The sequence below is a fragment of the Pseudopipra pipra genome, chromosome 10 (assembly GCF_036250125.1).
Source record: "Pseudopipra pipra isolate bDixPip1 chromosome 10, bDixPip1.hap1, whole genome shotgun sequence".
NCBI lineage: Eukaryota > Metazoa > Chordata > Aves > Passeriformes > Pipridae > Pseudopipra > Pseudopipra pipra.
In genome coordinates this window covers 14,157,189-14,180,776 of record NC_087558.1, presented here as the reverse complement: position 1 = coordinate 14,180,776, position 23,588 = coordinate 14,157,189, and the positions used below count along the sequence as shown (strand labels likewise).

The 23,588-nt window shown below is 41.3% G+C and overlaps 1 protein-coding gene across 3 annotated transcripts in view; it reads right to left on the bottom strand.

Moving 5' to 3' along the window:
* The window catches only part of PLOD2 (procollagen-lysine,2-oxoglutarate 5-dioxygenase 2), a 65,712-nt gene that overhangs the window by 37,926 nt on the left and 4,198 nt on the right, over window positions 1–23,588 (bottom strand). The window contains exon 1 of one of the 3 annotated variants that reach the window (XM_064666361.1): window positions 13,444–14,001. The exons of 1 other annotated variant lie outside the window; for it this stretch is intronic. In XM_064666361.1, the coding sequence (XP_064522431.1) occupies window positions 13,444–13,552 (109 nt within the window). In that variant the 5' untranslated portion in view covers window positions 13,553–14,001. Of the gene's footprint in view, window positions 1–13,443; window positions 14,002–23,588 lie in introns of those variants that run through there. One more of the 3 variants, XM_064666360.1, reaches the window with a different exon arrangement.

The window sequence follows — 23,588 nt, the reverse complement described above, 5'->3', positions numbered from 1 at the left end:
TTTTTTTTTTCCTTGTCTCTAAGGGTTTTCCTGACTTAGATGGTATTTCTGTACATTCCAAAACACTCAATCTGCTTTGAGACCTTGCTCTTACCTAGTCACTCCTTGATGCAACCTTTAAGCAGTGACAACACCATGTACCCAGTACCTACAGTTTTATCTGACACTGCCCAAGTTCATCAACTGCAGACAACATTTCTACCTGCCCTCCCCACCACGCACAGTTTCATAGATTTCTCTCACATCCTGACACCACTTTTTCTTTTTCAAGTGGGAGTGGGGGAACAGGTGACAAGACACAATCCTTTTCCTCAACAGTCCCAGTGACAATTTTAACTGCTGGTTCTACTGAACCAGACTGACACTCCCGCAATACAATGCATAGCAAAGAAGAAACTGGAAATAAATACTTTCAATGCTGCAATCAATTCGAACATCCAAAAATTTGGGTAAGACAGATTTGGAAGATAAATTGCTCCATCTTTATCCCATTTAAGTGTTAGCAGCCTTTTGTAGGCAAGAATCAGAAGAAAATCCCACAAGCACATCTCAAAAGGACAGGAGGACATCCACAGAGGATTCCAATGCAAGGCGTTCACAGACAAACTGACTCACAGAGAGACACAAACACAGCAATTATGGTTCAATACCTTCAAAATCATTTATTCTAAAGGTCATGCAATTTAAAGTAATTCTACAGAAGCCACCACAGAAAGAATAAAGAACATGATATCTTAGATTATGACTAAAACAGAAGACAGAGGATAGGGTTTTCCTCTATGGAACAGATTAAATTATGACTTTTTTTTGTTGTTCAAGCACTACATTTTCAAATTACAGGGAACTGGAAAAATCTGATCATACCAGACTGCATTACCAAGCCAAGTGAATCCATTATTAAAAGTTTCCTAGGTGACCAGTCAAGCACTGACTAGAACCATGGAATTTGGTTTGGAGTGGGCATATTTCACACCTACACCTTCCTGAGGAATGCTAGCAACAAGGATTTCAAAGATCTGTACTTGACAACATCATGTAAATTACAAAATGTGGGCTGTATCAGATTCCCTCCATAGTCACTAAGTCAAAAAAAGTATTAAAGTAACATACAAGTACAGTTTGGCAAGCAAAAAATAATCTACTGTCCTTTATGGGATATTGTTACTCTCTCTTAATGGAATACACATTATTCATGTATTTCAAGAATCACTATGGGGCCTGGTATGTTACTTGACTTTTGTGGAACAGGAGGAAAGAGAACAATGTGCCAAAGCATAAGGGATTTCAACCTGAGCTATATAAAAAGAAAGCTGAGCAGACAAATAATGCAGTTTATACTGACATGAAAAAGGAAAAGAACCTGTATTGCACTGGCAGCCAATGAAGAAATCTAAGTAGGCTGTCTGAGTCAGGTTTGCAAACAGACACAGTACAAAAGAAAGCTATTTTTAAAGTTATTATTCATGTTGAAAATGTTTTTCTTTTTAACATACTCGCCTATGGTCATTTTTTTTAAATTACAGATTAAAAGGTTTAAAAGACTTTATTTTCATGTCTTTGTTGCACCACTGACTTTTAGATGCATGTGGTACTTAAATAATTTTTAAGTGCAGCAGAAGTCTAATTATAGGATTTAAAGTCCCTTTAGAATTAGAGATTCTTTATAGATTACTTAGGCTTTGTTGTTTTGTGGGGGTTTTCTGTTTGTTTGCATTTGTTTAGTTTGTGGTGGTTTGTTTGGGTTTTTTGAAGTAAGCTGTGTCTGACCAAAGTGCAGAGAAACATGTTTTTATTCTATATATAGTGTGTATGGAGAGACAATGCAAAGCGCATTAAATGAGTTACCTTGGCACATTATAGAGGGTATTATTATCAAATGAGGAAAGCAGAACTATTTTCCTCTAGCTAATAAAAATCATTCATCTAATTCCTGTAGGCTGCTGTGATTTTATTTAGATTTAAGTGACAACTTGTACAGTTTCACTGGCAGACTTCTACTAAACGTAGCATGGGAGACACTTGTTTCTTCCAGTGGAAGTGAGTGAAGAGAATGCTTCTGACCACTGAATACTTCTGGTAATTTCTTTTTAACCTTTTAACTGCATTCAGTTTGAAAAATCTATTCCTTGCTCACTACATTTAGGTCCAACAACCTCTTAGAACACTTGTCCCATTTGTGTTTAGCAACATGAATCCAAAGTGACTTTCATGATGGCACAGGAGCGTCAAAGTGCAAGTACAACACTCCCAAGGGAGTAAGTTTATCCAAGTGCTGTTTCCATTTCAGGATGTGCTGAGCTACATCTATTTCAGCTGCAGCCACCCCCAGTGTCCCTGCTGTGCAGAGCAGGTCTGGCCCCAGGACAAGCCCTGTCAGTGCAGAGGTTCAGGGCTGTACCAGAGCCCTCCCACACAGAGGCTGAGTGACCAGCCCAGTGTCCCCAGCAGCATCACTGTACCAGCTCCAGGGCTCCAACAGGGTGCAATGAAGACCAGGTGTAGCAGTGGAAAGATGCCTGCAATTACACAGACCCCAGGCTACTACTGTGGCCCGGAACTCCCCAGTGAGAGTGCCACAAAAAACCCACAAGGATTTCTAGCTGCAGCAAGTTCCTGCTTCACCATCCACTTTGCACAAACCCCTGCCCTCCACTGAGGTGTTCACCCTAAAGGAGCTCTGCTGTGTGGTTTTACACATAGGCTTGAGCTCTACACTTTAAGTCTGACTATCCCCTACACACAAGGGGATGAATATACACTCTCAGTAATATCTTCCCACAGTAACAGCATCCCCAAAGTGCAAACACATATGAAAACAAGAACACAGCAGGTGGTCACATTCCTCCCCACTCACATTCCTCTGAACTGGGATGCCACAGAGGGTACAGGCTGCCTGGAAGGGCTGGGCTACCCCAGCACACAGGCTGCCAGAGGCATCTTGGCAGTCACTGGAGGGGATTACCAAGCTTGGTATTTATTTCCACAAGTCAAGTCAGTTTGTGTAAAAAGGAAATGCAAACCCTATACTGAAGTTCAACAGGAAGGCATGAATAAAAATCTCCTCAGAGCTCCATGCCAGGTATGAGGGTGCTTAAGTTACTAGAATGCAATTTTTTTCAGGCAGATTTCCAACAGTTACACCCACAAAACAGCTGTTCTGTTTTGAAAACAAGCCTGAGACAGCATGTGTTTGGCCAAGGAAAGTATATCCAGTGACATACAGAATTCATTTTTATATGCAAATTCTGAAACCCTTCAGCACAGAAAACACCACATATAGAGCACATGCAGTGCATTAGGAAATGCAGTGAAGGTTTATCAAAACATCTGACTCTTCTACCCATTTTTTTGTGCTGCTATCTTCAGGGACCTGGCTGCATCAGAAATATTTATTTCCAGAAATAAGAACAATAAGCCAGAGCCTTTGTCTTCAGTGAATTGCCTGGCAAGGTCTCAGTCAGGAATTTCCATGGCAGGACTGCTTTAAGTAGCAGTGACCTTTCTCCTTGTATCCTGGCAAAGAAGCATGCAAAGAACTGCAGTCATTCCTCACACACCCACATGGTTCTTATTTATCTTGAATGAACAGTGACAGAGATTACTACATAATTTCTACCAGGGGTTGTGGGCACTAGTATAGTAGATTCAGAGCAGCCAAAACTGAGGATATTGCTTACAGCCACACGGAAGCTGACATTTAGTCCCTGGATTCAAGTACCATGGACTTCTCTGGAACAGAAGCAAGCTGGAAGATCAAAGGACATCTGTGCATGGTACCACATTATGACATTAAAATCTATCTCTATAATGGTAAACAAATGATGTTTTGTACTTGTAATACATTTTTATTCATGTTCCAGTGTCTACATTTAACACAATCTATTTTCCCATTTGCACATTACACCCCACCCAGAGCTGCTTAACAGAGTAATGACTGTGTATCCATCTTCCTATTAAATGTGTAAAGTTATGTATAACTGAAAAATAAATCACCAAACATTTCCAGCAAGCTAATAAACAAGTTGCTGGAGATCACAGAAAAACCTTGGAAACCAGAAGCATACTAGGAACACCTCCATGGATTTAAGGAAGAAAAAAAAAAAAAAGCCCACACACTGGCAAAGAAAGGTCAGGTAGTACTAAGGCATGACTTAAGCATATGCCTGGAAGAGAAGATGGATAGGATAGATAACTGGAAGAAGCACACAGATGCATCCAAGCCCATTGATTAAGCTATGTAATTGTGCCTACTATGTCTCTTGCATCTCTGGAGATATGGGAAACCAACAGGATGTAGTTTCCCACAAAAACAAACAAACTAAAAAGAAAACAAACTCCAACCTGGATTCCTCTTGTCACAGTTCAAGATCACAAAAAACCATTCTTCTATATGCTTTCAAGACAAGCTGAAGCTCTGCAGATGGCTATAGAGTCATCAGTGGTGCCAACAGTAATTTCTGTTCCCTATTTATATGGACTTAGACTGTATGTTCAAAATCCAAAGAACCATTAAGACAACTAAAATATCAAAGAGTACTTTCAGACTCCAGATCTTTTAGCACAACACGATCTTCCACTTATCCTTCACAAAGGCAAGATTAGACTACTCAAAAAGAAACTTGATTTTAGGATTATTGCCTAAACTTAAGATTCTGCATCAAATAAACCCATTGAAAATCCATGTACTGTGAAAAGATGACAAACAGAGACAGGAGAAACCCATCATATCTCATGGCTAGGCTTCGCAAACAAACCCATCATATACAATGTAACCATTATACCTACAGACATATACTTGGCTAATGTAATCCAGCAGCAAACAAATATCTTAAGTACACAACAAGAAAAAACACAAGCTTTAAACATATATACCCATCCAGTGTGAACTTGTGACGTACATGCGGTCAAAGAAAGCAGTAAGCCAACAGAAGAATTTCTGGTCAAGTAAAATTTCTGGCATAAAGAGAGAAAAGACAGAGCCATCCGACAGCTGTTTATTTTCTCCCTAGGATTCTTTAGAAAGGCAACAATGTGCTGAAATAGCAAACATGGTCATCTTCTTTTCTCAGTAAATAAATGTGCATTACACTGCAGGAGGGGGAAAGATGAATGGGGCATAAACAATACTACTTCCTATTTGGAAGTCCTGAAGTTTTTTTAATCTGATCTTTATATAATACAGTCAACTTCCGCTCTGCACAGGACACTGCTGCATTCCTCCATTTATCCCACATTTTTGTGCTTCCCAGAAAGGCAGACTGGTTTCAAAGTTCCACTAACCATAGCCATGATCACATTGTAAGACTGGGTTCTCTGCAACTAAATAGCATGGTTGAATTGATGCTAAAAAATACCCTTGGATGGGAGACAAAATATGCTTGAAAAACTCATGAAATATCAGCAAGAACCAATGCTTAAAATACTTCTGAAAGGCCAGATTTAGAAGAAGCAGACCTTCCTGTACCAACCTCTTCTGAAAGTTTGGTCTGTGTTCCTCTGCATCACAAACCTCCCTTTAATCACTGCACTTCAATACATGCATACACACATGCCTTGCTGCAAAATACAGAGAGTAGCACGAACATTATTTATGTGATTTCCAAAAACTTAGAAATCCTTCTTAGTAGATTTGTGAAAGTCTTTATTTTGTTAGTATAAAGTTATTGCAGAACTAATGGAGGTACACATGTATCATCCCTGCTACCACCTGACCCTTAAATTGGTTCAACCTGCAGGAAAAAAAGAATAACTTCTGCCCTGAAACTGTTGCAAACAGTTTCTGACCACGACTGGCATTTATGGTTATCAGGATCACTCAATGCATGGGCTATCTGTGGATAATCCTTCCTGTGCTCCTCCAGGTTGTTTGTAAACCTTGCTGAAATTACAGAGCAATAGCCAGTGGTATCAAAGCTGCCAACACTGTCCCAAGCCAGGGAATAGAACCAATAAATGCAGGAAGTTTTCAGGAGCTCCCTAGGGAGAGAAATATAGAAAGTATCATTTCCTGGTTTCAGTTACCTTCAAATAGCTGGTACTATTGCGACTTCCTCAGCCACAGTACATTCTGCCTGTTCTCATGTGTTTTAAAGAGCAAAGAAGTTTGGTTAGCAGAAACACACACTTAAGCAGGAGCTGCTCTGAATTTTCTCCTATTATAGAATCTATGTTAGATTAGCACTTGCTAACACACGGCTCCTGGCCAGGACACTAAATTTTTTTTTCTCTTCTTTTTCTTTTCTACAAACTGTAATTCCCTCATACTTTAATTCACAGTACAGGGTGTGAACACACATTTCCCTCTCCCATGCGGACTGACTCCAACAGCAAGCCTGCTGAGCTGCTGCTTACTGCTGTCTGTTACCACATCATTTCTGATGTTTCACTGATACAGCACCTAAAATGATTACATTAAAATGATCAAATGTTGAACAGAGCCAGTTCTAAAACAATTAAATAAAAACTCACAGCCCACAGGCTGTAACTGTTTTTCTGTATATGCATATACATTACCTATACACAGCTTCAAGGATTGGTAGTTACTCCTAATGTACAACTGATTTCAGGAAACATTTAAAAGCTGATTATGTCTCAGCCCTTAACTTACTTTTTTAATTTAGTAGTACTGAACATACAGTCAACAAGAGCTCATTAAGAACTGTATGTGCACTCATCAATCACACACATCAGTCCCGGGTGGAGCACTGGCCAGTGCTCTGGCCTGCACTCACTCTAATGCAAGATTTCCTTGTTTTGATAGTTGAACAAAGCCAAATACAAGCAGGAGTAAAGTGTTTTTCCATCAGTTTCAGAGGACTTGGATAAGACCCTATTTACTGAGTCAGTTATTCTGTAGTAAAGCAAAGATAAGACGAGTTCCTTAGTTCCCAGACGAGAAAAAAATTAAAATCAACTGTTTGTAAATGACATCATTGCCATGCATGAAGGAACTGCCTAACTTCCTGACAAATGTGGAGCAGATCAGGTTACAGCTGTTTATTGGTGCCCAGATAGCAATCAAACCACAAAAATCTTCCTGAGAGTGGGAATGGATGGAGTCATGGCACGAGCTGTGTCTTGCTTGAATGCACCGATTGGATGGCCCTGCTATAAACTGTCATCGGGGCTGTGCAGCTGAGAGCAGGACACAATTAGCATCAGCTGGCTAAGTGAGAAAGTTTACTCAGCTTCTGCCTTTTTGTAGCCTTGCCCTCTCTGCTTCTCTCATAAATATGTATCTAGAGGAGAGCATGTTACTTCTTAAGCTGTCGTTTAGCAAATCCAGCTGTTTAAACAGAAGCAGTCACACACAGCAACAGGCACTGTTCAAGTCCATTTTTTGACAGGTAATCAATCCATCAATGAAACTCAGCAGTTAGGACTTGCAATAATGGTTTCGCCTTAGACTAGTCTTTACTTTAAGAAAAGAGAGAAATTTAAGCTGTAACTGGAGCCATCCTGAAGACACAGAGCTGTCCTTCATGCCCACACTGTGGTTCATGTTGTAAGCAGATGCTACCACCCGGATCAGTCAGTTCATTTGAAAAAGCTGCCCTACAGCTTCACATCTGGTCCTGTGTACAAACACTGGACATCTAAAATTCTCCAAACAGAACCACAGGCCACACTACCCTGGAAAGGAAGGAAATCCCATACTTTTCAAAGTTCTCTTTTCTGTGCAAACAAGCAACTTAAACTCCACACTGGTGGGATCAGTGCCCTGTTTTGAACAACTCAGTTCTTCAAATCATGAAATGGCAGTAAAAACTTCTGTCCTACTTCTGACACAAGACATGTCATGTTATGTATGATGCATGTTTAAAGATGCTTTTAACATAATACACTTGACCCAGCAACTTCAGCTCATAGTTATGGGCCTGGTTCTGATCCAACACAAGTACAGCTGCTTCACAGCAAAGCAAAACAGCATTAGTAAATTGCTTATGAAGACAGTCTAAGGAAACACTTTACTGTATTAAAGTTTCATGTGAACTACAAAACTAAACAATCTACTTTTACTTTTTAAAAAAGTAAAAAATTAGGAAAGCAATTGTATCAGATACTGATTAGTTCTTGCACAGCTGATTTCAACAATGGGCTCATTCAGAACACTAACACTTAGACCCACAGGTACAGAATTCATTCTCAGAGGAGTGGTACTTTAATGACAAACCTATTTTTGTTTAGCTTTTTTTCCTGTGTCTTTTTTTTTCCTTACAGTTTGTTAGCATTAATTACGAATACTGCAGCTTTAAAAACATACTTGCTCTATCATTGCAAGAATCAGTATTACCATCAAAAAGGATTCCCCACACACCTTTTTTTCCCCCCATGTCTATTTTTTAAGAAAATCCACAATGGATTAAGAGATTGTCAATTTTTCCAAGAATGAACCCTCAAATATTTTCAAAGGGCAGACCATAAGAGCTGGTGGGGCGAACACTAAAATAGAGGTAGTTTCTTCAGAATTGTCCTATAAATTCGAAAGTAATGTTTTAAGCCAAAGCAGAGTTCTACTGATTAGCTTTAAACTATTAAGGAAATTCGTCTGTAATTACTTTGTAACTCCATTACAAAAACAGTCACGTCTGAAAAGAAATTATACAGTAATACAGAGTATCTTTAATTTTGGTTCATGCAGAAACAGAATAAAATATTCAAATATGTCAACTGTATTATTAGTCAATAATCTAAATATTTAAACAATGAGTAGGTACCTAAGTTTCTCCAGTCTTAGTGTTCATTGTAACCAGTGTTAAAACATTATATTAAAAAAACCAGTTCACAGCAAGAAAGGCATGCACACACACAGAAAACATGAAGAAGCCAGATTACTCTGATGATCAAATAATGTTTCTTTAGTGCACTTGTAATTTGTTTTTCATTTGTTTGTTTTACTTCTACTACAAATTGTAAGCAAATTCTAGCTCCTGGAAAACAGACATCTGAGATGAAACAGCATCTTTACATATTTAGTCTCCTCATGACCAGTACCATCCATATTTTTAAAACTGAATTCACCTTAAGGAAATACTCCAGGAGCAGTTCTATTAATCCTAAAGCCACTTGTGGTGTCAGGCTGTGCTTGCAAGCATGTATTCCTTGATAATTAAGTGTTGTTTATTCTCTAGAGCTACAACACTCCCACACATTAGTAGCAGGATTGTGTCTTATCTGTTTGGTCAAGCTGTGTTTTGTGCTTGAGAGAACCCTGCTCATGTTTAAATTAAGAAGGATCAAAAACATTCTTCACTTTCAAACTTGTTTGCAACTGGTCACTCAAAAACTATAAAAACCCCTAACAACATAAATAAAAACAAAAATGCCCTTATTGCAACCATACTTATTCTTCATGACAAGGAAATTCACTTGAGCAGCATGTCAAGTAATTTGTAATTCAGATTGGCAGCTCTACACAAATTGAAAGATACGGCTTCTGATTACACAACATAACAGTGTTAGTTCAACAGACAAACTAAACACTTCCCTGTGAAGAGACTGAGTCACTTCTGCTTAAATAAGCAGAAAGGAGGGAAAAAGCCAAGAACTTGCACATAAATAATGACCCTCCAGAACGTGCCACGAACATAAAGACAACCTTGAGAAATAATATTAGTTCAGACCCCTGACAGGGACACATTTCACACAAAACACCCCCGGCTCAGATAATCATGGCAGTCATTCCACTGTACCTTTACAGTGCAGTTTACAGCAACTAATGCTGATGATAAAGGTCACAACTGTTTTACTTTTTCTTGCTTTAATTAAAAATGCATTTTACAGTCAAAGTTGCAGTAATTCCACTGTATATCACAGAGAGAAACAATGTTACATCCATCTCTGTGGTCTACTTCCACAGCCTCATTATTCCCTCTACCTACAGAAAGGAAGAAAAGTCTGAACAAAAATGTCTACATTTTCTTTTGCCACAGATACTGGCATTGTGCAGCCTCTAAAACAAGTGCTACACAGAACTCAGACTGCAAACTTTGGGTGTTTTCAAGGATGAGTATTTTCACGGGAAAAAGAGGTGATGAAAGAACAGTTTTGCTGGTTTGCACCTCCACAGCCATATTTTCTTACTTTTCTCTTATTTCCAAATACTCATACCCCTCACTACACACTGTTACATTTGTCAGTCACTATTGATTTCAAAGCTGTAGGCTAAAGGTATCTTTTGAAATAGATACTTCTATTTGAAGTGGAGCACACTGATGCTAAATGCATGATGGTGTCCCAGACACAGGCAACCCAAGTGCTGTCTCCTGCAGGGTCAGTTCTGGGCTCATCAATCTCTGCTTTTACCATTCACCTCTAAGGGGAGGTGGCAGCTTTTTCATACAGTCCCCACAAAAAGGGCACAGCCCCAAGAGACCCAGAGGAGGTTTTTCCACAATACAGGTTTATGCAGCAATTTTAGGTACTGTGGTGACAAGAGAAGACAGAAGTAGCACCAGCAAAGAAGCAAGACACTGAAGATTAGGCAGAGAGATGGAGGCAGGCACAGAGTGCTGTATTTATGATCTCTCCTCCACCAAGCAGGCCAAGTCTGTCAGTACTTCTAATAAGTATGTCAAGATGGCTGAATGACCAAAATCTCTTGTTTGGGCACCACAAGCAACCCAGAAGGGAAGTTCTATCGATGGCTATCACTCATAGATACTATTTTGTCTGACCCAAAAAAAGTCAACACAAATGGTAACAGTACGTGCTGTATCTTCAAGTGAGTCCTCACAGAGCTAGGCCAGCCAGCAGTTACTGCTTGAAGCATTTGTGACCAGCAGCTGATGGATGCCAAGGTGGAGGAAAGCCCACTGGCTCCGAGCGCTCCCGCAGCCAGCTGTGCTGCCCCACCTCCCGGCCAGGCTTCTCTGGAAAGCCACCCACGCTGCTGGAGCCCTGTTCCCCCCAGCCCACCCCCCCCACTTCAGGAGCACACCCAGACACCATGGACCCACCTCAAAACCTGCCCATTTGCTGCCACTGCAACCTGGGCCCCAACACCTCAACACGGCCGTGCTCCAGCCCAGTCCCCACAGCTGCTCCGGGGAACAGACTCAAAGGCAGCAAACTCATTTCCCATGCAAACAGCTGACTGACAAAACATTTTAGGTGAGAACATCATCTGCATCTGCTGCCAAGAGCAGTGTCTGCCTCTCAGGCAATGATAAATGTCATTTCCACTGTCTTTCTGTGTGTCACAATCAGCATTGTGCATGCAGCAAGTGTGGTGCAGTGGAAATATTTCAACACTGGTGTTTTAACACAGAAACTTTGCATCTTCACCACACAGGGGCCAGTGTTTCAGAGCTCAACAGTGCTCTTCTCTGCAATTGCCTGAAATATAAACCTGTGGCCAAGGAAGGAGCGCAGGACAGATTTCTGCAAACACTGTTTGCCACAGGGCCACACTGACTCTCACTGTAACCAGTGCTGTGCAACAGGCAGCTCTTTCCAAAGACTTTTTGAATAAAGTCTTATGAAGATGCAGCTTGGCAGTCAGTTTCAGACACTCTTAGAGCTTTCGTCTCAAGTAAGCAATATGAATGGACTGTGTTAAAAATCGACATGCAAATTGTGTCTTCGCCTGCTGTTTTACACCAAACTGTACAAAGTATCAAGAGACTAGAAATTGAAAAACAGATTTCTAGAACTAGAGGCACCATAAGGTCTGCCTCTCTTCAGGCCATACAGCACAGGAAAAACATTTAAGGGTTAAAACTGGAATAAAAACACATAACACAGCAGGAAGTGTCTGGGGTCAAGAAACTACTCACAGAGTGGTTTCAGCCCTGCACAGATTTCTACAGTTCAGGTTATTCATGTTTAAACTAAAAGGAATTAAGGTCATCCTGTGTGAACACCTATATATAAACTTATCAGTGCTTTCTTGCACTGTAATTTGTGTAGCGTCATTTTTACTATTGATATAGACATAGCAGTCTATTTTTGGGTTGCTGAATCATACGGAGCTGTCTGGACTATGCACTCTGCTTTTCACAGATTTGAAAAGCAGCAGGATTAAAAAAAAATCCTTACCATACCAGCTACTAGTTTATATCAGCCTGAGATCCTACATTTCAAGCGCATAGTTTAAAAAAGCATTATTTGAATAGATATGTTCGTGAAAACGTAACTGTGTTTGCAATAACTGATTTCCAAAGGTGCTCAACTTGCAGTCACTGCCCTGAAAACAGGTACAGGAGCTCAACTTTTTGCTCAAAACTATTCCTGTGGGGTGCACCTCTGAGGGGCAGTAAAGGCTGAATGGTAACGCTCACACCCCTCTGATAGACAGCATCCACACCACAGCCTCCAGATAAATCCCTTGAATGACCAAAAGTAGCAAAGTACCAAGAAAAGTGGAAATGAGAAGTTCATTGAGTGGAGTCCGCTATCCGTCAACACCATTCTTTTTAACTGTTTTAACTTTTCACTAGTTCTCAACCAAGTCAGCAGTTTTCATATCAAAGAACTTGCTGACAAAACTTGCTTCTCAAATAAAGCAGCCTCCTTATGCACACTAGAAAATTAAGCCAGATATTAAAAATAACTTGATTACACTTGAGTAAAACAAGCCAAGAAATGAAACTATTTTGGATATCATGTGGTAATAATCTAGTGGGATGAAATACCTTTGTACGCTTAGAACAGAAATCAGAACTACGGACTCTCAAAAAGTATTAGAGAAAAAAACATGTTTTGGCATATTGATGGACATACATGTGCTTGGACACCTCTCTCTGAGGGAATTTCCTGCATATGTTCCTTTATTTTACATGCTGAAGATAAAATTTTCTTCTACCTTCTGGTTCCTTGAAGTTAAAGCTGCTAGAGAACACAAGTGAAAGGCAAGGCAGGCACTGGAGTGAGTCTCCAGCTGACTTTTGCACGAAGTAGGAAACTTCATCAGCAGTTGCTACAGTTTAGTGACACAGCGACTGACGCTATTGCTTTCCCCAGCCTGGAAAAACATGTTCATCAACACCTTGTCTCAGGGAGAGGGAAGAAAAGGGGGGAGGCGGGCAAGGCAAAAGCCTAAGAGACTCAATTCCCTTTAAGGAATCCTTTTTCTTTTCTTTTCTCCCAAGGGTGATCATGCATCTATGACCCCCTGGGCGGGTTAAGGCACTTTCAAGCCGAGCGGTTCCTCTTGTCAGCAACCTGGGGAGCGCTGCCCCAGCCGGCGCCGCCGCCACTCCCGCACGGCCGAGCCGCTCCGCCGCCCCGAGCGGCGCGTTACCGTGCGGGGCGGGGGGAAATAAATAAATAACCCGGGAAAGCGGCGGGTCCCAGCCTCCACCGAGGCGGGAGGGCTTTCCCTCCCTGGCAGATGTTACCGATCCGGAAGGCACAAAGCCGCCGGCGCATCCCCGCCGCCCGCACACGCCGCCCGCGGGTCACCGCCATCGCATCCCAACCCCCGCACCGCACCGAGCTCACCTGCGGGGCCGGGGCGCCGCTCCGCCGCCGCCCGCAGCGCCAGGGCCAGCAGCAGCAGCAGCAGCGGCGGCAGGAGGAGGCGCGGCCACCGGGCGCCGCTCCACGCCATCTTCCCCCTCCGCACCCGCCGGCCTGCCCGCGCCACCAGCCCCCGACAGCGGGGGGAGAGGGGCGGGCGTGGAAAACCAGAGGGGAAAGCGGTGCCTGGGGGCCGCCGCGGCGCGGTACCGCTGCTGCTCCTCCTCCTCCGCAGCGGGCAGGAGCGATGGGCGCTGCCGCCCGCCCCGGGCTTTATACGGCGGTGGGAGGGCCGGGGCTCCGAGGGCACCGGCGGCGCAACAGGAGCCGCTGGCGGCGCACGGTGCTGCTGCTGCTGCTGCCGCCGCCGGGGAGGGGCGAGCGGCCAAGCCCCGCCTCGGCCCCGCCGCCGGAGGTGTGGGAGCTGCAGGGATGGAGCGGAGCGGGCCGGGCTGGCGGGGCGCGGGACCAGCGAGACCCGGCTCGGCCCGCGCTGTGTCCCCGCGTCGGTACCAGCCGGGTGCGGGGCCAGTGCTGGCCATGTGGGCAATTACATTCGCCTGCCCCTCTAGACAGTTGCTCAGTGCTTTCATTGGCTGTTATGTCCCCATAAACCTATTTCTGAAAATTTAATTTTGTTCGGGCGATTGTGAGCACCTGAAGCTGCTGCTCCATGAGCCAACAGAAACAACGCGACCCTTTCGCATGTGCGCCCTGATGGCATCGGGACCGCGCTGCTCATCCCCTCTGCTTGTGGAAGACATACCTGTCAAACACTCCATCAGCTCAGCATTCAACTTTCCATAAGGACACAGGTCATTTGCCTAAGCTTAACACGTAAGACGATTACACTTTTAACATTAAAGAAACGCCCAAAAAAGTCACTGAAGGCAAGCACAGCCATGGTAAAGGTGGTGTACTGACCCACTCCACTCTTTTTCTTATTATGATACAAAGTATATTCAAAAAAACTGCCATAAATCTTTAAAAGTCATGTAAAATTATTAAAGCAGATGTCAGCCTATTGGAATCAGTATGGATTTACACCTTGGAAATATTATTTGAAGACCAAAGGCATAATCCAAACCAAAAATTAGTGGTGAAAGCAACAGTCATGTATGTGAGATCCACCTACATAATCATCAAAGACACCTCATTTTTTATCCTAAATGTGTCTATGGGCTTAACAGATGTGCTTCCCTGGAGCCACAGAGAAAAGAAAAAAAGGGTGAAAGAAGGGAAAACTTGACCTGGGCTACTGCAGCTGTAAGAACTGTGTGCTTTCCTTTGGAACCCAGGGCAGAAGTCAGAGCCTGCATTATGTGCCCAGATACTTTTACGTTTAACTGGGAGAGCTCATTCTTTCTCGATCAGGCAGCACACACAGCAGGGAAGGAGGTAGAGCCAACCGAAGAAAAAGACTGGGTCTGTGGTCTGAAGGAGCTCCTACAACATAGAGGCCCATGAAAGCAGCAGCTGGGAGCTGAAAATGTAGTCATGCAATTGATGATGGCACAGCTCCAAACTATGGAGAAACAAAAAAGATCCTCCAATTCTTGGGCAATTACTCATGACATACTTTCTCCTGCCACCTCCAACAGGCACACAGAGATTCACCAGAGAACAAGTACCTTTTAAATGTAAACAGTATGACCACATTTATGCACATGTCCATGGTGGGATGCTACTAAATCTTTGGTTTGTTTGTGTTTTTTAAATAAGTTCAAGAAATTTTGCTAATGAAAAACAACGATGGAAAAAATAATATAGGACAGCTATAGTTTTAAGGTAGAAAACAGTTTAAACAAGCATTTCAAAAGAGGTCCTCAACAGATCAAACCTCACCTCAGATCCAGAACAGCTTAATCGTAACACTTGTACTGAGAGATGTAAAGAACGTGTAATTACAAAGCTGAAAAAAGTAAATACATATTGAGAAGAGATTAAATCAGAAAAGACATGTAGAACACACTTAATACCATCATCCCTGAAAGAAATGACTGATTTCATCACTAAAGTCTGAGAGGAAAAAGACAGGACCGTTGGGTAACATTTCAGAATACCATGGAGATGATGTCATGGCTCCCATGGGTGGGACGGGAAGCAGATGAAGCTTTGGCCTTGAGAATTGAGAGTAAAATCAGCAGCTGACTGTCACGTACATACACAGTGCTCTGAGAGATCAGTCTGGCACCTCACCTCTGTCATAAGCACCTCGTTTCACCAGAGAAAACACACAGGTCCTGAAACAGCACTATTAGGTGGAAACCAACAGGCATAAAGAGGAGGGAGCAGCCATGAGAGATCCCATGAGGCATTTTGTTATCAAAACGTACACGTAAACAGTAGCAGGGAAGAATGAAAACAATTGGTGAAAGAACTCTGTAAACATGCAACAATGAAAGGAAAGGAAATCGCTGGAAAAGAGAGATTTCCAATGTATGAGGAAAATGGGTTGAGAGAATTGTGATATAAACACAGCTCGTACCTGTAAGGGCAAGCCCAGACTTGGACTAGAAACTTATACAATTTCTTGTCATTTTCCTTGGTCTCTTGAAGGCTAGTTTCATTTTTGACTGTTCTTAGAAAATGCAAGCTTTGTCCCCAGAGAGAAAACAGAGCTGAAAGCTACCCAAAACACTCTTTCAAAGTGACAGATGTGGTCAAGACATCTCCCTCCCCCCAGAGGCTTCACTCGGACATTGGCTGATGGAAGGGAAAATGTTTGTGAAACTCCAGAACAGAGCTCCACCAGCTGTGCAGTGCCCAAGGGCTCTGTCTCGCCCTGCCTTCACAGACACTTGGATTAGAAATGTTACTTTTGTCCACAAATACCAACTTCAAGGCATGAACTGGCAGCTGGTAGTTAGCAGTGTCTTCAGCTCTCCTGATGCTGTTGCTTCAATACTGTATTACTGTTATAGCAACTCATCCTTTAAATCTCTGAATTGCTAAGTAGGAACTTATGCTCAAACCAAAATAATTTTTAAGAATAATATAAGCAGTGTGTAATGTAAAGTGCAAATATACCTGTTATGCTACAGAGGTTATCTGCAGTAACAATTCCTACACATGTCCCAAAAAACAAGGTCACTTTCTTGCTCTTGTCACTGTTTGTTCTTTTGACTTTTGACTTTATCAAGCCTTTTTCCTTCTCCTCTGCAACAAGACTATTTCTTCATGATTCTAAGAAATTAATCAGTTTGGTTAAGTAGGCATGGAGGAGAGGAGAGGGTTTTAGCTGTGGGGCTCTGAATGTGGAAGCCCAAGGAGTTTTCTTGTCCTAAAACTACAGCAGTAGTGAGGAAAACAAGAACAGTTTTGCAAGAAATCCTCACTTCTGAAAGTAACTGTGAAAAGTGATTTTCTAACCTTATAATCAGTTGCCAAATTTTTAATTTTTTTTTTTTTCAGACCCTGTGCATTTTCAACTGATCAGCACTAATAACTAGGATTCAGCTGGCAGGTATTTGGGCAAAATTTAACAGGACCTCTGCAGACGACAACAGCTTCTTGAATTGTTTCTAATCTCAATTCCTTCAGTGCCCCTTTCTCAGATGTTTAGAGAGTTCTTTTATGGTCATGGCAACTCCCTGTCTGTATCTTTCTATCCACAGGTCTCTTTCTTGGTTGTCTGTAGGAAATTATCACGGGGTTGGCAACTTCTATCTTCCCCAAACCACCACCAATTTTATTTCAAAATGCATATAGATGGTGTCACATGGAATGGAAACAGAGAGAGTTACCATTACCAGCCCACCACTGCAGTCAAAGGGAGGGAAGCCCTGTCGCAGGAAGCTGCCTTCTAAACCACAGACACTTCTTATGGACCTTTTTCACATCCTCTGACTACTCTTCATTTCACTGTCTTTATAAAACACAGTCTCTGCTCCTACTGGGCTTTGCCTGTCCTTGAACTCACCTCATCTTGCATCTAGGCCTCTAAAGCTATTCTTTTATTCTGGAGACCCACTAGAATATCTTTTCAATAAATGCTACTATGGAGAAGTGTTGGTCACATGAACTTCCTTCCCTAATCTTATAACACTGAAATTGTTCATTATATAGCAATTAAAACAAAAGAAAAATAACAAGATTGGTCTGTGGAAAGCCACGTGACAGAAGTAATTGTCAACAATTCCCCAGCAGCAGTATAATATAATAGCAATATAAACTGACATTCTAAAGTAATAAAAAATTTAAAAATCGCTTTTCAGTCAACCTTCTTCAGATATATTTCATTTAGATGCCTGAAGTTGTTTGAATTTGACCACAAGCCAATGAAACAGTAGAATTTAACTAGAATTAATTTTGGTTTTTCTTTTTTCACAAAAACATTAATATGAATGTGAAAGTCCATCTGGCAATAATATAGCACTAAAATGTGCATCACATTGCTTGACTTATGTGTATAAAAGCCTGTAATAAGGGCCTCTTAAGTACTTAAACCCTGGTAAGATATCTTCCATAGACAATTTATTTCCAAAGAATCAGGCTAAATGTTACTGAAATTCTAGACTTGCTGTCTGAAAATAGTTTCTCTTTGGTTGCCTCCCTTTAATTTATCCCCAACTTCAATAAGAACATTTCTTTGAGTTGCTGCCCCAGTCTTGTTATTGTGGGTGTGATCCAGCCCATTGCCAAGATGTGCCGAGTGCTCCTCAGGGATGCTGAGCCCCCCTGATTTCAGTGGAGGCTCAGCACCTTGTGCTATTGAGCACTGAGTGAACCCTTTGGGCCACAGTCATAATTTCTTTCCCAAATCAACCAATCAGAAATTACTTCATTTTATTCACTCATTTATAATTATAGCTATAAACAGCCCATATGAGCAAAAGATTAATAGTGTTAGCAAGCATTTTCAGGGTATAATCGGCTGTCATCCCATAATTACTCAAAAAGATTGAACGAGTGGCTTTGAAATTACAAGGAGAGTTACATTCCTGTACTGAGATGGGAGCAAGAAGACATGAGTGCTCATGAAAAGCCGTGCTAAGTTTTTGTCTGTGGTCCATCCTTTGGCATTATGACATGATTGCTCCAGCCTCAAGGGCCTGTCCTGTGCTACAGAAGTCAATGAGCAGCATAAGAGAAGAAATCCTGCTCACCTGGCCTTAAACCAGATGCATTAGACCTCTGTCACTGCTTCTGGTGGACACAAATATCTGATCCCCATTTTTCACTTTCATTGCATTCATGTTTATGTTATTTATATAGGCAAAGAAACAAGAATTAAATCCTGCAGACTAAGCTGATCATGGTTGATCTTATAAAGATTTTGCTCCCATCACCCAATAAACTATAAAATGTTTCCCAGATTCTCAAATGAGAGGTGTTGAAATGCACAATTAATCATAATGACTAATGTAAAGTGTTGCTTTTGTTATTTTGGGATGTAGAAAAGAATATAACAGAAAATGAACTGACAATCAAGAAAACTAGCAAAAAAAATAATTTTAAACATTAACTGTGGGATTCATAGAAACTAGTAGAAAAATGCCTTTAAGAAATTTTATGAAGCGGGGAGGCACTTGAAGTTTTGTGTCTGTCAACAAACGATCGTAATGTAAAAGTGTTCCTCCGAACACACCTGTGGTATTGAACAGGCCAAAGTGTGTCACACGTGTAGGATCGACAGAGGAGGTGGGGTCAGTATGTGTTTTACAATAGTTGACCTAAAGCCTACTTTTTTTGTGATTTCAGAAGACTAGTGGAGAGTTCTACAGTGGCAATTTGGGAAAACCGCTGGAGCAGAGAAGCATGTCCCACAAGTATTCCCCTACGGGAAGACATCAGATTTCATATTCTCTGTTACTGGAATGGTTTTGGTCCAAGTTTCTTTTCCTGCCTCTACTCTGGGAGTTTTGTGTCTGTTCTGTCTGTCCACAATGATCTCATTCTCTCCAGCTGACTTGTATAAGGTAAATAGAAACTGCTGTCTGACAAAACCTAATTTTGACAGGTAGTTTTTTTAGTAATTTAGTTTGATTTATAACAACGTTGCCATTAAATTAGTCTTATTTCATACTTACTGTATGATCTAAATGAGGAATCCCAGATGGCCCCAAAACAACTTCTGGCAGCATTTCTGGAGCACTGGATTCAAGAGAGAAAGAAAGGAGGTGGACTGACCATTATTTTGCTGCTGCAAAGTCCCCTTGCACAGAGCCTTTCAGCTCCCACTTTTCAGCAGGCAGCATGTGAAAGAGCAACCACAGGAAAGGTGAGGAAAAGCTAAGAACCACAGATCTTTCCTAATGTAGTCATTGGTCAAAATACTATATGGCTTTGCAATACCTAACTATTTTGCCTCCTGACAAAAAAAACCTTTATAGGGAAAAAAGGTGGTGGCCAATAAAAACAAGGTGTGGAAAGTAAAAATAGCATCTTTAAATGAACAGCTAAATACAGTTACCAGGAAAGCTGAGGTTTTGAGCAGTGTCCTTGGCATAAGCAATCAAGCAAGAAAATCTCATGACTGAATCAGTAGGAGAATGTGCTTTCAAACTTAGAAACATTTAGAAGCTTTTTACCTTTGAGGTTTTTTTCCTCATCCTCTTCTCCCATCTTGCATTGTGTGTGTACATAGTTTTATTTGATAAAAGGGGATATGAAGGGAGGTTAGGTTCAGATCACTATCAGAAAACTCTTTGCAGAGAAGCATTCACAACTGTTAACCCACACTTGTGGACTTAATCACTTCACTCAGTCACTGATAGGGCAAGTGTGAGAGCAAAACAAATTCAGACTTTTAACACTAAAATGGCAAGGAGCTACTGAAGCAATGAAAAAGTTTTAGGTTACAGGTTGTGTACTGTGAAAGGGAAATGCATCCAGTACACTGGATGCTTCTTCTCAATTGTATTTTTCAGGCCAGTGAGCAAAAGCACACATCCCTTTTTTTAAGGCTGGGAGCTTGACTGTTCTCAGTTTACATGGAAAGGGGCATAGAAGAGGCAAACTTTGAATAGCAGCATAGTTTTGATGAATGTTATGCACTCTGCATTCAAGACAACTTACCTATCAGCTGTTAATGGAATGACAATAAATTAAGAACTTCCAACAGATCCTCAAGAGGACTCTTCTCAAAAGATTTTGAAATTTAATTATTTTTAGCACATCACTCAACAGAAGCCAGGAGGATGGCTACTTTGAATCTCTGAAATAATTTCTCAGAGACTGCAATTGTGCTTATTTAGTTTGGATGCTCAGGAAGATGAAGTCTGTAACTAAAATAATTCTGATGACGTGTCAAGGTTGGCAAAACCTGACATTGGCAGTACATCTTGCTCCTGTAGTCTGGGCTTTAGGAGGGTGATCTGGCTGCTTCATTTCCAGATAATCCAAAGCCTGTGCTGTTCAAGGCAACATACAGATTGAGTCTACATTAGGGAATGTGATGGAATGAAATTCCTTCCTGTTTAAAGTAAACTAAACAAACTTGCTTTACGTATTGGAAGGAGGCAGCAACCTCCTCCAGACTGGGGAAAAACAGTGGGATGGATAAATAGCAGGAGTCACAGGTAGCCCTGTAGTGCTTCAGCACTGAGTGGCTGTTTATAAAATCCCAAACAGAATTAACAAAGTGGCCCAAGATGGCACATAGACTAAATAACACACATTGGCAAGCCTGGGTCTCTGTCTTCTTTAGCTTTTTCCTCTTCCTCGGTCTTTTTCCCCTCCATCAAGAGGATATGTGTAGTATATTTTCCTGCAGCCAAAATCACTTTTGTAGGGTTTAGAAGAATGAAAATTACAACACTCAACCTAATAGTATCCTCAGATAAACCATGCAGGCAGCCTCAATTCCAGAGTGCCTAAAGGAAGCTGGAAACTTGGTAGGCACAGAGCACACATCCCCAGGACACTCCTAGTAAATCTCCAGGTAAAATCCATCCTGTTGTCATAGCAAAGAAAAGGGGTGGATACGACTCCCTTTTCCTTGTATCCCTGTACCAATGTAAGGATATACTTGCCTTTGAGGTATTTACACATTAACAGTGTTTTTTGATGTAGCCAGAATGAAATAAGGAAAAACTTTTAGCCCCTATGTCTGACTCTGGCAGGCAGCTATGTAGCAAATTATCACCTCTGCAAAATTCTTACATACACAAAGTCTTACTAATGTGGCTGTCTCATTGTGCTTATATTCTGCATGCTAGAATTTAGAATTCTTCTGAAATAAGGCCTGCAGAATTCGCTGTGCTCAGCTGTAATGCTCCCCACATGTAGTGAGGAATATTAGTATTCCTTGCATTCAGATTCCCAGAGTGAGACTTGTACACATGATTCAGGAAAAAAAAAATCAGTAATACTACTCTAGTTATTCTATTATGTAGCTTGGAAAAGCTACATAAACATTTATGTTAAGCTACTAAAATGTTTCTAACCGGAGATATTTCATACACATATAAACAAAAAAGTAACCATTACACCAGCCATTGTCATATCATTTCCCTTTCATGTATCCTTGTTTTCAAGATGCTTCTTGTTCACTTTTTTTTTTGCTGCAATATCCTCATGATATGTATCTAGAACTGCATTAGCCCAGTCTCAGTATAAATGCTCTGCAGGTCCATACGTATTTCATTCTCTGTGTTTCGTGACGGGGACATGTAACTATCTTTAACTCTGTTGCGCTCTTTTGTGTGTAATTGTTTGTCCTGCCCCCTCTGTGTGGAGATGACTCAACTGTCTCTAAGTTCACCAGTCTGCTCCAACCTGGAACAGTGCTCAGAAACATCAGCATGTGATTCCAGCCCCTTGGTGAAGGGATTCAGCCACAAGCACAGCGTTTCCAGTCTCGTGGCCTTCATTGTTTATCAAGATGCTTTTGAAGTTGTTGGTTCATGAGAAGGAAGAATCAGATCACTTTGCATGTACTTTTATACTCCAGTTGGGGCATTTATACCTACACAGAATGCAGATCCAGGCAGTTTTTTGATCAGGCCCCTGAAGGTTAGTGCCATACAAAAGATTTCAAGTTGCCAGATAACATAAAAGCCATGGTTTCCAGTTCTCAAAATAGTGTCCATGAAAGTAATTTTGAAATTGTATTGTGTGCAGGAAACCAGGGACTCCTACAAGTGTTACTGGTTTCTCATCCCAAGGCAAGGCAATTAGGCAATTTTTTTATTTTTCAACCTTGCCTTCATAAATAACACATCCCTTTTATAACCATCTTAGGAAGTATTTTGGAGGAAAAAAAATATTTAGTAAACATTTTTCCTCAGCAGGAAACATGAAGTAATCCTAGTAGATTATTATTAATTTGATTTTATGATTGCTACCAGTTAGGTAAATATGGTATTGTTTGACTCCAGAAGAGTGTCAGACACACTGTGCTCAGCATTGTGGTGACAGCCTGCAAAAACCTACTGAGCACCACCAGGGATAGTGTGAGGCTAGCAATCTGAATGATGATGTTGAAACTGTTATTAAATATTTACTGAGCCATCAGGACTCCTCAAATCACTATATAAAGCCGTTGTGAGGTATTATTATTGCCACAGGCTATTCACGTTACTCAGTTTTAAGGTTCACCCCCCCAAGAGGTAATAGTGATAACATCCCCAGCTTTCCAGTCTAAAGAATAGAAACCACTTGCTTCCACAACAAAATATAATCTTTAAATTGGACCAGGCTCCAAGTAGCTACCAAAGCCAGAGAAAGAATTATGACACAATTTCCAAAGCAAAACAAAGACAATATAAAGGCAGAAAAAATTCCCCTTTAAATCAGAGAAATTCAAGAAAACTCATATGCTACTAAAGCCAGGATTCTGCAAAATCTCATTGGCAGCCTCTTTCTGTCCTTGATACCTCATGTGTCTTTTTCCAAATCAGTATCAGAGAGAATGAAGATTCTTGTTGTTTTAGTAAGAGTGGGCCATTTAATCCTGCTCTTCATATCTTCCTTTGGCTGCTCAAAAGCAGCCCAGATTGCTGTATATCAATATGCAATTGTTCTGTTGAATTGCTATAAACAATCCTCTAGTTCTCAAACATAATTTCAGCTTTTTATTCTCCCTGTGCTCTAGGACTGTTTGAGACAGCTGATGGTGTAGCTGAATATAAGCTTCTATAAACAAACGCTGTGCATTGGAACTGAACTGCACGTAGGCCATC